The sequence below is a fragment of the Pelophylax lessonae genome (assembly GCF_965119305.1).
Source record: "Pelophylax lessonae genome assembly, chromosome: 9".
Lineage (NCBI taxonomy): Eukaryota > Metazoa > Chordata > Amphibia > Anura > Ranidae > Pelophylax > Pelophylax lessonae.
Window position 1 is genome coordinate 183,965,366 of NC_138776.1, and position 14,681 is coordinate 183,980,046.

General features: G+C 44.4%; 1 protein-coding gene across 6 annotated transcripts in view; it reads left to right on the forward strand.

Moving 5' to 3' along the window:
• DLG5 (discs large MAGUK scaffold protein 5) overlaps window positions 1-14,681 on the forward strand; it is a 235,608-nt gene that overhangs the window by 135,491 nt on the left and 85,436 nt on the right. For 5 of the 6 annotated variants that reach the window (XM_082268205.1, XM_082268207.1, XM_082268209.1 and 2 more), the window contains 3 exons: window positions 7,864-7,999; window positions 8,125-8,269; window positions 9,756-9,877. In XM_082268205.1, coding sequence (XP_082124331.1) covers window positions 7,864-7,999; window positions 8,125-8,269; window positions 9,756-9,877 — 403 coding nt within the window. The remainder of the gene's footprint in view (window positions 1-7,863; window positions 8,000-8,124; window positions 8,270-9,755; window positions 9,878-14,681) is intronic. The other variant, XM_082268208.1, reaches the window with a different exon arrangement.

The window sequence follows — 14,681 nt, forward strand, 5'->3', positions numbered from 1 at the left end:
TTGTGGCACTGCTTCTGGATGTCCCAGCTCTTGAGAATCAAGAAGACTACGTCTGTCAATGAGCGATAGAGAAAAATGGATTTTTGTAAGATCTTACCGTAAAATCCTTTTCTCTTAAGCTCATTGACAGACGTAGTACCCGCCCCTCTATCATTGAGTTGGGTTGGGTTAAATTCTCTGTTACTGCTTTAGAACAGAACTGATTCCCTGTAGCAGAGAGAGGGAGGATATACCCTCAGGGACTGCCCCTAAGGTGGAGCCAGAACGTTTTGTCTTTCTGCCTAGTCCTACTCCTGCGGAGACAACATAACCCAGCTCTTGAGAATCAAGAAGACTACGTCTGTCAATGAGCTTAAGAGAAAAGGATTTTACGGTAAGATCTTACAAAAATCCATTTTTTTCCATCCGTTCAGTAATCGGATCGGATCTGATGAGAGCGGACAAGCGGTCCGCTCTCATCCGATCCCCCATAGAGGGCAGCGGGGGCTGAGACACCTCCCTCTCCGCTCTGCAAGCGGAGACGGAGCTGTCATCCGCCGGCTCAGCGGGGATCGCGGATCGATCCCCGCTGAGCAACACGGATCCGCCTACGGAGGCCGACCGTGTGAAAGAGCCCTTAAAGCCTAATTGAATAAGCAGAAGTTAGAAGCTGATTGCCTACCATGCAGAGCTGGACCAGATTTTGTGCACTCCAGTTTTAGTAAATTAATACTATAGAGTTTATGAGCATCACTGGAACAGGAAGGTCCAGACATTGATATCACAAACATACCTTTCTTGCTCTACTAAAAATTAGATTTGTGTCCCAGTTAGAGAGGGATCCAATCACATTCTGTTCTGATGAGAAGTGACTGGAAATGTATCCAAAAAGGTCACCAACTTCAATAAAAACCCGACAAAGGCTCAACTCCACCCCCACTCTATAACAAATTTAATAAAAAGGTTGGGCATTATTAAAGCAACAGCCTTTTATCTCCCAACAATGTGATTTAGAACTACAGTGGATATAAAAAGTCTACACACCCCTGTTAAAATGTCAGGTTTCTGTGATGTAAAAAAATGTGACAAAGATAAATCATTTCAGAACTTTTTCCACCTTTAATGTTACCTATAAACTGTACAACTCCGTTAAACAACAAACTGAAGGGGCGTGACCGGGATGTAAGAGATAGGAGACGTGCCCTGTATTAGCTCCCGCCATCTGTTTAGCTAATCCCTCTCAATCCTTGGCTCTGACCTGCCATCCTGCTCCGCAAACCTCACTCTCCTGTTCGGGCAGCTGCTCCGGTCCACCCCATGACCGGTAAATGCAATACAGGCAAGAAATCCGCCTCCCCTGGCTCCCGGTTCTCGGGACCAGAAACTCGTGTGGCGGCCATCTTTCCTGTCACTTCCTCTCCTCTAGCTTCAGTGGCGGTACAGAGAACTGGATGGTGGCGGCTATGGACCCAGACCCAGACAACTCTTCACCATCTGCAGGCCTCTAGCTTAATGGGAACCAGGCGATTGCTACAATCCTAGCAGCCATCGCAGCAAGTCCTCCCTGGAAGTAAAAATAGACACACTGGAATTAGAATGTGGGATAATCAGACAGGACCTTGACAAATTTAGAGGCTGCCTCACAGCTGCAGAAAAATAAATAAATGTACCTGTTAATGCGCTGACCAGATAAACACATCAAAGCTGGCTGGTAGATTGAAAATACAGTTTTAATGCCAGGTCATTGCAGCTCTCCTTGATTCCACTGGGTGGCGAACAAAGTATATCTGCAAAGAGTCAAAAAAGAAAAACAAGCGCATGGCCGCCCTCACATAATATTGTTTTTGACATAAAACTGAACTTGTACGGGTACTGCACTCACATGATCCTAGACGATAGTCTACGGATTGAGGTGCCCATGTGGTTTGCTCTATGTAGGGAGAACAGTTTGGGCCATGGGCACCAGGTTTGGTGATCGCCGCTACATAGAGCAAAAAAAGGCCAAACGTAGTGTTCCTCGGCACTTTTGTGTGGAGGTAGTACGGAAGGTCTTGAGCTCTTTAGTATTGAGGCTATACCCATGTCCCTCCCTGAGGGGGAGTGGTTCTCACGGCTATGTAGGCGAGAGACCTTTTGGACTTTTTCACTCAATTCCATGTCCCCTGAGGGGTTAAATGAAGAAATAGAAGTCAGTACTCTTATCTAAGGTTCAGAATGTTTTTTTCTTTTTCTTTCTTTTTTTTTTTTTTTTTAATATATATAAAGCTTCACACACAATTAAAAATTTATAAATTCAATACAAATTTTAAGTATTTTGAATGTTTTTGAAAAAAATGTTTTTAAAATGTTTTCATACTATAATGTATTCTTGACTGCTATTAAGGTTGCCTTTTAGCTCTTTATACTGTTCCCAATGTGATTATATCTCTCCTGGCATGGCCTCTTTAAGAAGAGGGGCATAGGAGGGGTTACTGTAGATAAAATGCGGTTGGGTATAAGTGTGGGCGTGACCTGAGGATGGAGGCCACACCTCCGAAACATGTCGTCATAGCAACCGAAGTGGGTGTGTAACTATTGTTCCGTCCCTCTCTCCCCACCACCCATTGTCTTCTGGAAAGGCCTTGACATTCATGCGTAGTGGCGACTGTGACGGCTGGTCCAGGCACAGGCACACACGGGTGAGCACGCCATAGCCTCAGCGAGGAGGACACGGATCCCGCCATCAGCTTCATTAGAAGCACACGGCTTGAAGGGGTTATCCAGGAGAGAAGGGAAAATATTGTACAAGCCCAATATCGTCTAGGATAATGTGAGTGCAGTAACCATACAAGTTTCTTTTTGTGTCAATAAAAACAATATTATGCGAGGGTGGCCGTGCGCTTGTTTTTCCTTTTTGACTCTCACAGCAGCAGAGCATCGCCTCTCAGCGGTGGAAGACACTGTGGCCTCCACAGTTCAGACACTAGCTAGATCTCAAGCAAAAGGTCAAACTCACCATGGCCCCACTCATGCTGAAAATCGCCTCCGGTGTAATAATGTCCAGGTGGTTGGGCTTCCGGAGAGCCCAGAAGGTTCCAACCCTGTGGTATTTGCTGAAACTTTCTTCAAGCAACTCTTTGGCTTGCAACAGCTATCTCCTGCGTATGTAATAGAACAAGCACACAGGGTTCCCACTGGTCCGAGACCTGCTGAATCAATGCCACGTGCCTTTTCTGGTCCGCCCTGCTCCATTTTAGGAATAGGAATCTGATCCGGACGGAGGCTGTAAGCAACCTGAACTGTGGCATGAAAATAGTGATTCATCTATATCCTGACTACTCTTCTGATGTACAAAAGAAAAGACTTCACGGATGTTCGCAGACGTCTTCGGGAGAAAGGCCTGATATATATTATGCTGTATCCTAGTCTCCTTAAAGTCATCCATAATGGCTCTAAGTTTTTTGAGTCCCCTACTGATGCAGCCGACTGGTTGGACTCCATTGTTTAGGATGCGGCTTGGTTGTCTAGTCCACCTGGTTCTTTCTTTGCTCACGGCTCTGGGCGCCTTTACTCGCCTTAATCCGAGATGGCCCTGGGAGTTGTTGCATATACAACTTGCCTCAAGATCTGTTCTATTAAAACTGTTTCTTCATGCAAATTGTTAGTATCAGACAATCCATAGATTTTTTTATGTTTTTTTATTTTTTTACCAAGTGGGTTGCTATGCTACTGTTTTTGGGCGATATGACTTAAAAAAAAAAAAAATCTCCCTGATTCCTCTATAAGCAGATGCACCCTTGGAACATTCTGATGTTTTTTTTTTTTTTTAGTTTTGGGACTGCAGTTTCTCTGGAATTTTTTCTACTTTTTAGGTTTGTTCGGCCAGAGCAAATAGGGCGTTGGGACTATAGAATACCGACTTTTTATTTTTCATGTTTTTTTTCTTTTTTGTTTTGCCCTAGAAGCTCAGATCTTTATTTGGGTTTGTTCTTACCTGGTCTGTCTATGGGCTTTAAATTTGCCTTGCACAATCTGTGAGATGTGGTACTCTGTATCGGGATTCCTGCCCCCCCCCGTTGTACATATTCTCTGTTCATAAGACGTCGATTTCTGTTATATGAATAATCTTAAAATTCCTTCGTAGAATGTCAAGGGGCTAAATTCAAAGTTTTTAAAAGATCTCTGGTTTTACAGTATCTCAAATTCCAGAACCCTCTTATTCTCTTGCAAGAGACTCATTTGGTTGGTAACAAAACACTCAACCTTAACAGAAACTGGATACAGAGAACAATACACTATACCTATTCCTCATATGCCAGAAGTGTTGCCATTTTAATACATAAAAAATTATCTTGTACTATTATACATATGGTCATAGATCCCCTAGACCAGTGATGGCGAACCTTGGCACCCCAGATATTTTGGAACTACATTTCCCATGATGCTCATGCACTCTGCAGTGTAGTTGAGCATCATGGGAAATGTAGTTCCAAAACATCTGGGATGCCAAGGTTTGCCATCACTGCCCTAGACCGTTTTGAAATTGTGGTTTTGGACATAGTCCCAACTACTTGCAGTAGTAAGTATATATATCCCACCTACTTTCCGAAGCAAGGTCCTTTTATACTGCTTTGGAGAAAGTCGCCACCTTTGGTCCATTGAAGCCATTTATAGCAGGTGACTTCAATAACATATTGGACTACGCTTTAGAATTCTAATTCAACCTGTGTGCAGAACCTTGATCTTAGGCACTGGGCTGACTGCGCAGTGTTGGAGCTGTGGCGCTGGAAACACCCCATGGAATGGGGTTATTCCTGTCTTTCCTATGTTGAAGCCTCATCTTGCATTGACTTAGCCTTCTGTTTTTCCACCCCTGATTTACTGATGCCTGTTATCTAGCTGGTGGGATCTCTGATCACACCCTCCAACAGGTTATATTGGGTCTTGTACCGGGAAGAAATACGGGTGTTTGGCGGCTAAACCAGGGCTCGGTGGAATACTTAGTTTCTCTATCGTTCATTGAAGGATGCAGTCTCTGATGCAGATCAGTAGGGTTATACTGCCCCCTACAGGAGTAGGACACTAGGCAGAAAAAAAGTTCTGGCTACGCCTATGGGCAGTCCCTGGAGGTATACCCTCTCTCTTCCTGCATAGGATGTCAGTTTTAATCTGCCTAGTCAGGAGTTCCTTGCTGGGATCTCTGGTCCTGGCAACGTTTTTTTTCTAGATAATTTTTTTAGCTAGCTTTTTCTCCAGATTTTTCCTGTGAATTCTACAAGCAACTATGCCGGATCTGGGCAACAGGCTGGATGTAAAGATCCAGTGGTCACCCCAGCCGGCCAATGAGTGTGCGCAGGCCTTAGCGAGTGGCCCCGCGAGTTAAATGTCTCCACAAGTCGCATACGGCTGGGTCTAGGCCCGAGTCACAGCGGTCCTTATTGGCCGACAGCCCCCCTCACTTCGGCAGAGAGGGGTCCTGTCAGGAGATGGCGCCCGCCTATGTTCTTGGTATAGTGAATAAATGTTCCCCCATTTTCCCTTGGCGGATTTTGGGGTGGACGCAGGCCCCTCCCTGGGACGGTCAGACCCTCACAATCCCGGGTTCCCCTCTGTCCTGTCACGCACCCCCTCACGCTGGGGGCTATTGGGCCTATTCCTGGGGGCTGGGACCGCATTCCAGGCCGGATGTGGAGACGGACAAATAATTGTGCACGGGGGGGGGGTTCTCTGTCTGTACCTCCAGGGCCCATCTGCCAATCGATCCCATTGTGGAGTCTGGGGGGTCCCCACGAGGGTCCTCGGCTGCTTTGATCCTCGGGTCTTCACAAAGGTGTTGGCTCCGATCCTGGCGCTGTAACGACAGCGGGGGATATCGTTCTCTGTGCGGAGTCTCCTACGGTGCTGGAAACAAATTTGGAAATAAGCATGAGAATACTGGAGAAATTCGGGTGGATTCTGAATCTTTGGAAGTCGTCCTTGGTCCTTTCTATGAGTCTGGGCTACCTGGGCCTGACTTTGGACTTCCTCAGGCAAAACTCCAAAAACTTCAGATTGCGGTTCAGTTGTTGCTTTCCAGCAAATGGTCATCACTTTGGACCTGTATGAGAGTTCTGGGACTGATGGTGTCCTCCTTCAAGGTGGTCCCCCTTGCTCAATTCCACACGAGGATCCTCCAGAAGGAAATCCTTCTCAAATGGAACAAGAATCCAAATTCCCTGGACATTCAGATCCAACTGAGCCAGGTGACCAAGGAGTGCCCGATCTGGTGGCTTCGGTCCCCGATGCTCAAGCAAGGAAAATCCTTCTTCCCTATATATTGGACAATTGTCACCACAGATTCAAGTCTGTCCGGGTAGGGGGGGGGGGAGAGTTCTTGGCAGGTTATCTGCTCAAGTAGTCTGGTCCCTGGAGGAATCCAGGTTACCGTTCAATGTTCTGGAGCTAAGAGCGATCCGGCTTTGCCTAGTCCATTGGACCAAGCGGAGAGAAGTCCACTTTGTCAGGAGTGGGATGCAAGAAAGTATAAGTCAGCTCAAGGAACGAAGGGGAATAGGAGGGGCTGGGGACGAACCTCTATCCCGGGGCTGTGGCAGGAGAACCCATTGTTAGGAAGATAGCCAGAGGATAGGTCGGGTATCTAAGGTTCAATCCAGACAATAAGAGCACATATGTAGCCCACACTGATCTATAAAAAAGATTGTAAGTGTATACAAAGGACCTCTAAGAACCAAAGAATAAAAATTGACCAAGAGAATTGTCTGGATTGCACCTTGGATACCCAACCTACCCTCTGGCTATCTTCCTGACCATGGGTTCTCCTGCCACAGCCCTGGGATAGAAATTCGTCCCCAGCCCCTCCCATCCCCCTTAGTTCCTTGAGCTGACTTATACTTTCTTTCATCACACTCCTGACGAAGTGGACTTTGATCCACGAAATTCATAGTCTAAGGATGTCAAGACAAATTATTTGTGTCAATCATGTATCTATTTGTATTTTGTATTCGCTCAATATGAATTCTTTATCATGAATTTTACGTTGGCTCTTTCTATTTTGATGCTTTTAAGAGTCGGTTCACACTAAGGTGATACGACTCCTTACTACTTCGGGGGCGACTTGTGCATTACCTTGCACCACGACTTCGGAGCGACTTGCAGGGACTTCACATAATGGAAGTCTATGCAAGTCGCTCCGAGGTCGCCCAGAAGTAGTACAGGACCCTTTTTCTAAGTCGGAGCGACTTGTGTCGCTCCTATTAGAACGGGTCCTGTAGCGGTCAATGGACCGCGAGGGAGCGCGACTTGTCAGGCTGACAAGTCGCCTGACAAGTCGCGCTAGTGTGGACCGGCTCTTAAGCTACTAATATTGTTATGTACTCTGATTATGGAATGTTCAATATATTTTATAATAAAATTAGAATTATGTTTTATTAGTGACCTGCCTCATTTAAAGTACCATGACCATTCTAGTTCTGTTTGTATACACATTAGGGATGAAGGCATGCCGCTGTGGACGCTGCAGAGCCACAATCCTTTTCCTACATTATTTTGCTTACTCTACAGAAATACATGCCCATTCATGAAAATGCAGTCGGATTCAGAAAAGTAGAAATCTTGTAACTAAGGCTGCTTTGGAAGTTTGTGCGACAAAAATTTAAAAGCAAAATCTACCAACTGTGTAGTGCAAGGACCTCCTTGATTGGTTAGTTTAGGAAGTCCCTCATATTGCATAGTTTTGGTATATCTAAAATTGATTGTACAAAGATTTTATGTTCAAACTGTAACATTTATCCAGTTAGGTCTACTAGCACAACCACTGTTTATACAACCATGGTCATATGTATGCATTCACAAACAGTGGCTGCCTGGCATTTTATTTGTTTGCATTTTTATTTTCCCTTTTAACAGACTCCGAAGTTCTCCCCCAATTCAGAGGATCGCCTGTCTCCCGATATAGCTCACGAGTGGGTGCGATTCTCTCCCACACCTTCCCCGCGCCATAGTGACATTTTTACAACTTCCTTGTATGGATCTGGTATGTCAGGTGAGTAAGGGCTTGAACAGTTTGCACATTTTGATTGACTTTTTAAAATAGATTATTGCAATAGAACTTTCAATTGCTGAATCAGCATTCATTGCCCAAGACTTGAGATTTGTAATTCCTTTCAGGTACTGTCCCTCGGAGTCTGGCTCCATGTCCTGCAGTTACAGCAGTTTGTAGAAACCCAGTCTACACAGCCTGGAGCCATCGTGTACCATCTAATAACTGTCCTTCCTCCACAGGCCAAGTCTGCTCACAGCACCTACATCAGAGGTATTATATCATAGTTTCTAGGCTGTAAAATTGCTTTGTTATGATTGCTGGTGTGAGAAGGGAAATGCTGTCTGTGGTTTTTGTGCATGACAAACTTAAAGTAAGCATATGGATGAACACAGGATAACTAAACATCTGCACATAAAGATGGGCACATACTGAGGCTATAGTATAAACTGCTAGTTTTACTCTGGCTGTTCTCTGTGCACATAGAACCCTTAAAAATTGTAAATTATGACTTTCTTGGTTATTTTGTGTAAGCCTAGGCATGTCCCCCATGTGATGAGCAAACTCCAGAGTGCACTTGCCATCCCAGTTATTTTTAGAAAACAATCTAGACCACAACCTAGATTAGCATTGTTCTGGGCATGCCCTCTTCAGAATCTCTGCTAGTTTTCTGGACTGCTACATTTTTAAACCGTTCTCTCTGCCTATTTTTGTATTTCAATCTTTTTATTGAGTTTTGGAGAATAAAGAAGGCTCCCCTAGCGGGGAGTAAGAGGCTGATGGGCACTTTGTATCGTCAGAAACCGAGTTACAACAAAGCATCCTTTTGGAACAAATCGCTCATATTGCGAAATTACAAAAAGTGTGGTTTAACGTGCATGTGCTTAGAATGGTATAAAACTAACAGAATCCAAAAAAATTGAATCGAACGGTCGATACACTGCTAGTTTTTTAATATTTGCTTGTTTAATGTGCATATGAAATTCTATAAGTAGCCAATGCAAGTAAGCACTGGTTATTTGCTTAGACATGTTGCCCATGTGACAATTCTGAGGCGTGGAAAGTTTTTTAGACAGCAGCCAAGGATGTTTAGTAGCAGCTGCCTGTTCCCTGCAGTCAGGAAAAGACCATTGGCCGATGAGATTTTTGGGGCTCCAAGGGTGCAGCTAAGGTACTGAAATAAATTCTAGCTGTAATTAAGGTACCATTGTGTCGTTTTTTTTTTTATAAGCAAATTTCAGTTTGTAGCCATTTGTACCGCATTTGCCTGTGCTGAAGGGGTGTGCAGGCTGCCATTACAGACTTTCCTTCATTAAAATTCTACTTGCTTGGCTGTAATGCCAATCAAACAGCTTTAATACTCTAGTCAGTTATGGAAATCAGGTGTTGTACCTTCACTTGCTGCATACTGTTTCTAGGTAAGGGACATAAAGTGTTTTGAGTCAAGAGTACAATCTTGCCGAATAGCATTCAGCACGTATCTTTTAAGAGAGATTTCCATGACAAATTAAGATCCTGTCTGACATGCTCACTAGATGTTATGAAACGTGTTTGCTATGAACTGTGTGAAACCTATTTGTTTTTAGTAAATGGTCAATGGTAACCTGAATAAAACAGCATTTTGTTAACAGATTTTTTGTTATTCAGAAAACTGCTAACATGTATTCAATGTCCTTTTTGAAAGAAATGCTTTGAGTTTGAGTATATGCATATGATCACCATTAGAATTCATTTTTACCCATACTCTCATGACTTTCAGTGCACAGCACCATGGTCGCTTAAGCTTAGACCTGAGCCACAAACACCCCAGTGAGTACTGTGAAACACCCCGCCCCAGAGTATCCCATGGTTCCAATTCTCTCCCCTCCAGTGCTCGCCTGGGTAAGTACACCTGAGTATACGTACTTTTAAAATGCTTTGTCATGAAATGTAATTAGTTTGTATTAAAACTGAACACCTGGCAGATGTTGAAAGAAAAAAAAAAAAAAAATAAATGTAGATGTGGATTTTAAAAATGTATGCATTTCAGGTGCAACTAGTATAAATACCCAAATTCGGCTTGGTTTCAACCTGTATTAATTATCTGCATAGCAGCAGCCAGACTGGGAGAAAGAGGGGCACTGCAGCCGATTTGACGTGCTGCAATCATATGATAAAGCTGATGTTAACCTTGTCAGTTTGCTTCTGCTCTTTTGCTGTTCATCCAAAGGCTGCTGGTGGGGAGTGTAGGAATGTTTTGTGTATTTTGTCGTGGTGGTGGGAGGGTAACCTAGCTGCATTTCTTCAAATGTTTGTCAAGATAAAATAAAAAAAGAAATTGCAATACATGCACACTTCCCCGTGTATTATCCCTTTAATTAACCTGCAGGTACAGAAAAGTACTCCTAAGTCTGCTTCACAGCTGAATCGCACAGGAATGCCTGTGCTCTTGTGGAGTTTCTATGCGACTCAGTCCATTCTTTCTCTGCCCTCCAAGGCAAATAATCAAACCAAGATCAGTTTGATCAGTCGTTTCCCTGAATGTACCAGGCAGGAAAATGTTGAACTGAAACTAGAAGTGAAGAATTTCTCGTTTCCTCTCACTTCATTTGTGACAGAGGAGAGGGAGGAACATATGTCATCCCTGAAAGGATTTTCGCTCCCCCAAAATCTTTGCTGAACTCTGACTAGTGGAAAAAGTTTGCAAAGAAGTGGGCTTTTCCTGTAGCTGGATCCTGTTATCTCTGTTCTAACATCTCACTGTACCTTTTGAAGATGTTCTTTATTTAAAAATTCTGCAGACAGAAAATTTGAGTCGCTCTTAAAAGCTCTCTTCTTTTTATCTTGCAAACCCTGAATTGCAACCAGCTCTCAATGCAATTTCAGTATTTCAACCTGTAGATAACTGGACCAGGACAGCGAACAACCAACTCAACCCTGTATTTCTAAATCGTGCTGTTACAGAGCAATTACAGCAAATGCCTTCTGCGCTGCTTTTTTGTATGGTTGTCTTAGAACATGTCATGAGACAAATTTTCAGAATGACTCTAATATCTATTCACATGTGCAGAATCCTGTGGCCTAAAGCTTGGATGGTTGAAGCTGCTTGCAAAAGGCACCTCACTTGTATGCTCTTTCAAGGAAAATACCTGTTTGGTGAAGTATGTGATCAGTTTATTAAAGAGGTCATCTGAGGATAGGTTTTATTTTCACAAAGAAAGATTTTAAAAACCTCTACTTCGGGAGTCCCTAGCTCACTTAAAACACAGAACTGTCTGCTCTACCCAGGCTTAAACCTCTGCTTTAAATCCTAAGTTTAGCCCTTCCATTCAAACTAAGGCTTGGCCCGCAAAAGCCACAAAGCCTTCCCAAAAACTCTCTTCACAATGAAGGGGCGCCTCACTCCTAAGTGGGGAGATGTCTGTTATAGTTTGCCTCTGTGTGGGTGACAGACTTCTTAGACCAGTGGGTTAAATTGGTGGCTTCAAGAGGGTGCAAAATAGAGATCAGTACTTTGCCCCCTCACCATTTTCAGGTCACCCAAAAACAGATTTGCAACAGGCCCTGAACCACTTCTTGTACCAGGGAGTCATTGTGCCAGTACCTCCACAAGACCGGTTCAGAGGTTTCAACTCAAACCTGTTCACGGTACCAAAGCCTATTGGAGAATACCTGCCATCAGTGGATATCCAAGATGCCTCTCTGCATATTCCCATTTACCCATCTCATCCACGCTTTCTGAACTATGCAGTGGCAGAAAATCACTTCCAGTTTGTTCCACTGCCCTTCCGCCTATCCTCTTCTCCCAGAGTGTTCACAAAGGTCTTGGCACCTCTGCTGGCCCTGCTCAGAGCCTAGGGCATTAAAGTCATGGACTGTCTAGACAGCCTTCTTCTGATGGACTTCTCTCCCTGTCAGCTGTCAGAAAATGTCCACAGGATAATTGAACTGCACCAGGCTTACAGCTGGGCAATCAGTTTAATAAAATCTGCGCTCCAACCTTTTCTTTATCTGGACTACTTGGGAATAGTCCTGGATCCATTCTAAGCAAAAAAATTTCTTCCAGGAAAGAAAATTATTTTTAAAGATCCAAGAGATTCAAGAACTAAGAACCAAGTGAGATTCTCCATGAGAGGTCCGGGGCTAATGGTTTCCCCCTTTGAGGGAGTGTCTCTTGTCCAGTTCTGTTGAACAACTCTCCAACAAAACATTTTGTTGACATGGAAAAAGCAGGTGCTTCCCCGCAACTTACCCATGCTCCTATTCAGCCAGCAAAGAAGTTCCTTATCTCGGTGAATCACTGTTCCAGCCCTAACAGTGGGAAAGTCCTTCCTCCTCTACCACTGGAAAATGGCTGGAAGGAGTGTTCCAATCCTTGACAGTTCAAGGAACATTATCAGTAGAAACCAAGCTCCCCATCAACATCGTGGAACTCAGAGCAGCCACCAGGTTGTCCATGTAACACTAGACCTCCCTTGTTAAGGATCACCCAATTCGGGTGCAATAAGACAATGCCACCACAGTGGCATATATCAACCATCAAGGGGGCATGAGGACCCCTGGCTGCCTTAAAGGAAGCAAACCGGTTTTTGACAGAAACTCACTGTCCAGCAATTTCTTTGGTCCACATCCCAGGTATGGACAGTTCCCTTTTGGCACCACAGGTCCCCCACTGTGGCAGGGTGTTCCCCTTTCCAGCTTACTTTGACAACATTGTCACATAACAGTGGGGTTGTCGAAAACTCACTCTTGTGGTCCCTAAGCGTTTTGCTATGCGGTATCCTTATAAGGCTTCCCTGCTTTAAAAAGTGGACAGTCCCACCTGTAGTGGACTCGCTGGTTTCCAGGTTAAATAAAGCTGCCTTAATTCTGGTTGAGAAGTCCTTGGCCTTTAAAGATCCGGTTGATAGGAGAGTAGGAGGCCCTGGCCCCCCATATGTTTCACTGGCTGGTTTGGCTTAGGCGGGTATTTTACTATTGCAGAAAAAATGTGTATACTACCGTGGGGTGGTACCACGAGTGCGTATACCATGATGAACTGTGCCACGTCCCATCATTGAGATTGAATAGAGGCTAGAATAACATGAACTTTATAGGCACCAATAGTAAAAAATATCACAATGTATTAGTTATACAATAAAATCACACATGACATCACAATTAAAAGTCCTATAAAATGAAAATACATCACATAGCCAGATTGCATGTGTCTATCCCTGGAAGACCTCGATACTCAGGTTTTAGGCTGTCTGTATCAAGCAGTGGTCCTTCGGCGTTTTATCTAGCTGACAATGCTAAGCAGGCCTTATCTGATCTCCCCTTTGTGGGAGACCGCCTGTTTGGAGCTTCCTTGAATGACCTCTTAAAAGGGTCTCGGGGGGGGGGGGGGGGGGGGAGGAGCCCGTCCTAGACGTGGGCCATTCTTCTCGGCTCATAAGAGACTTTTTTCAGCCCTCAAAGAGTAAAAGTCCTTCAGGTCCTCCCCCGGAGATTCCAAGAGGCACCTGGTCTGGCAAGCTACGTACATTAAACAAATTTTTTTTTTTTTACAGCTACTGTTGTGGAGGGATCTGGGGGTGTAAAAGACCCCAAACCCCTCCTCTGCATTTAAAAGCATTCAAAACGCCAAGTTGCGGCTATGATCGGGTATTCTCTTCGGTGGCTGTGCGGGATGGTTGCCCGGGTGTCCCAGAGACCCAGGCGAGCCGCAGAAGGCGGCGGGAGGGGTCCCGCTCCTTGTAATGACAGCCGCAATTCTCAGCCACATCGTTTGTCATTGCAAGACAGCCGACCATCGGCTATGGACTCCAGTACCGGGGTGATGCCTCTAGCTGCAGGCGTTATTCCGGTACAAGCACTCTCCTGAAATATCGGTCACCTTGGGTGCCTATTCCGATATATCCGGGAAAGTGCAGATCGGCCCCCCCGATATATCGACTTTGCCGGTAATCGGTCGATCCCTAGTCTGGAGTATTGCTGCACTCCTTGATGACTTTATTGAAGCATTAAAATCAGATCATGGGTATGACAGGAGCAATGAAAGGTAGCGGGTTCACGCTGAACTTAGCGCTTACTCAAACCTTATGAACACATACAACATTTGAAAAATATATAAAAATGCATGAAACAAGTGAGCATGGTTCGGCAATTGAAGAATTGACTAATGAATCAGTCATGATCTTCTACTACTATGAAGTGTCTATACTGCTCACCCCCTCATGCCCACTTGTCATATGATACAAACGAAAGAAAATGACAAAAATCAAAAGTCAAAAAAAATCTCCTGTCTGCTGGCTAAATTAGCCAGACAAACCCTCCTTCAACCAGTCACCGCCAACACAGATTTAACGGCAAAGTCCAATGACCATGCAGGAGAGTGCAGGGAAGGAGAAGGTCGGCAAGCTACAGCAGGACACCAAAAAAAAACTAGGTGCACAATATGCCTGATCGCTAAGTACCAACCATACACCTTCTATTTTATTCTCATCCGACAGACTGTGTGGCTAACGAGCCATCCACAGTGCGCCAAATAACTGGTGAGAACTAATGAAAAATCCATAAAATCTTCAAGTTCTATATTGAAGCAAAAAAACCTAAAAATTAATATAAAAACAAATGAGCAATAAATAAAAAAAAGCAACGGACCCCTGGGAACCATCTGAAGAAATGGCATGGTCAGATGAAGCAGAGTGATCTTCGCATGGGT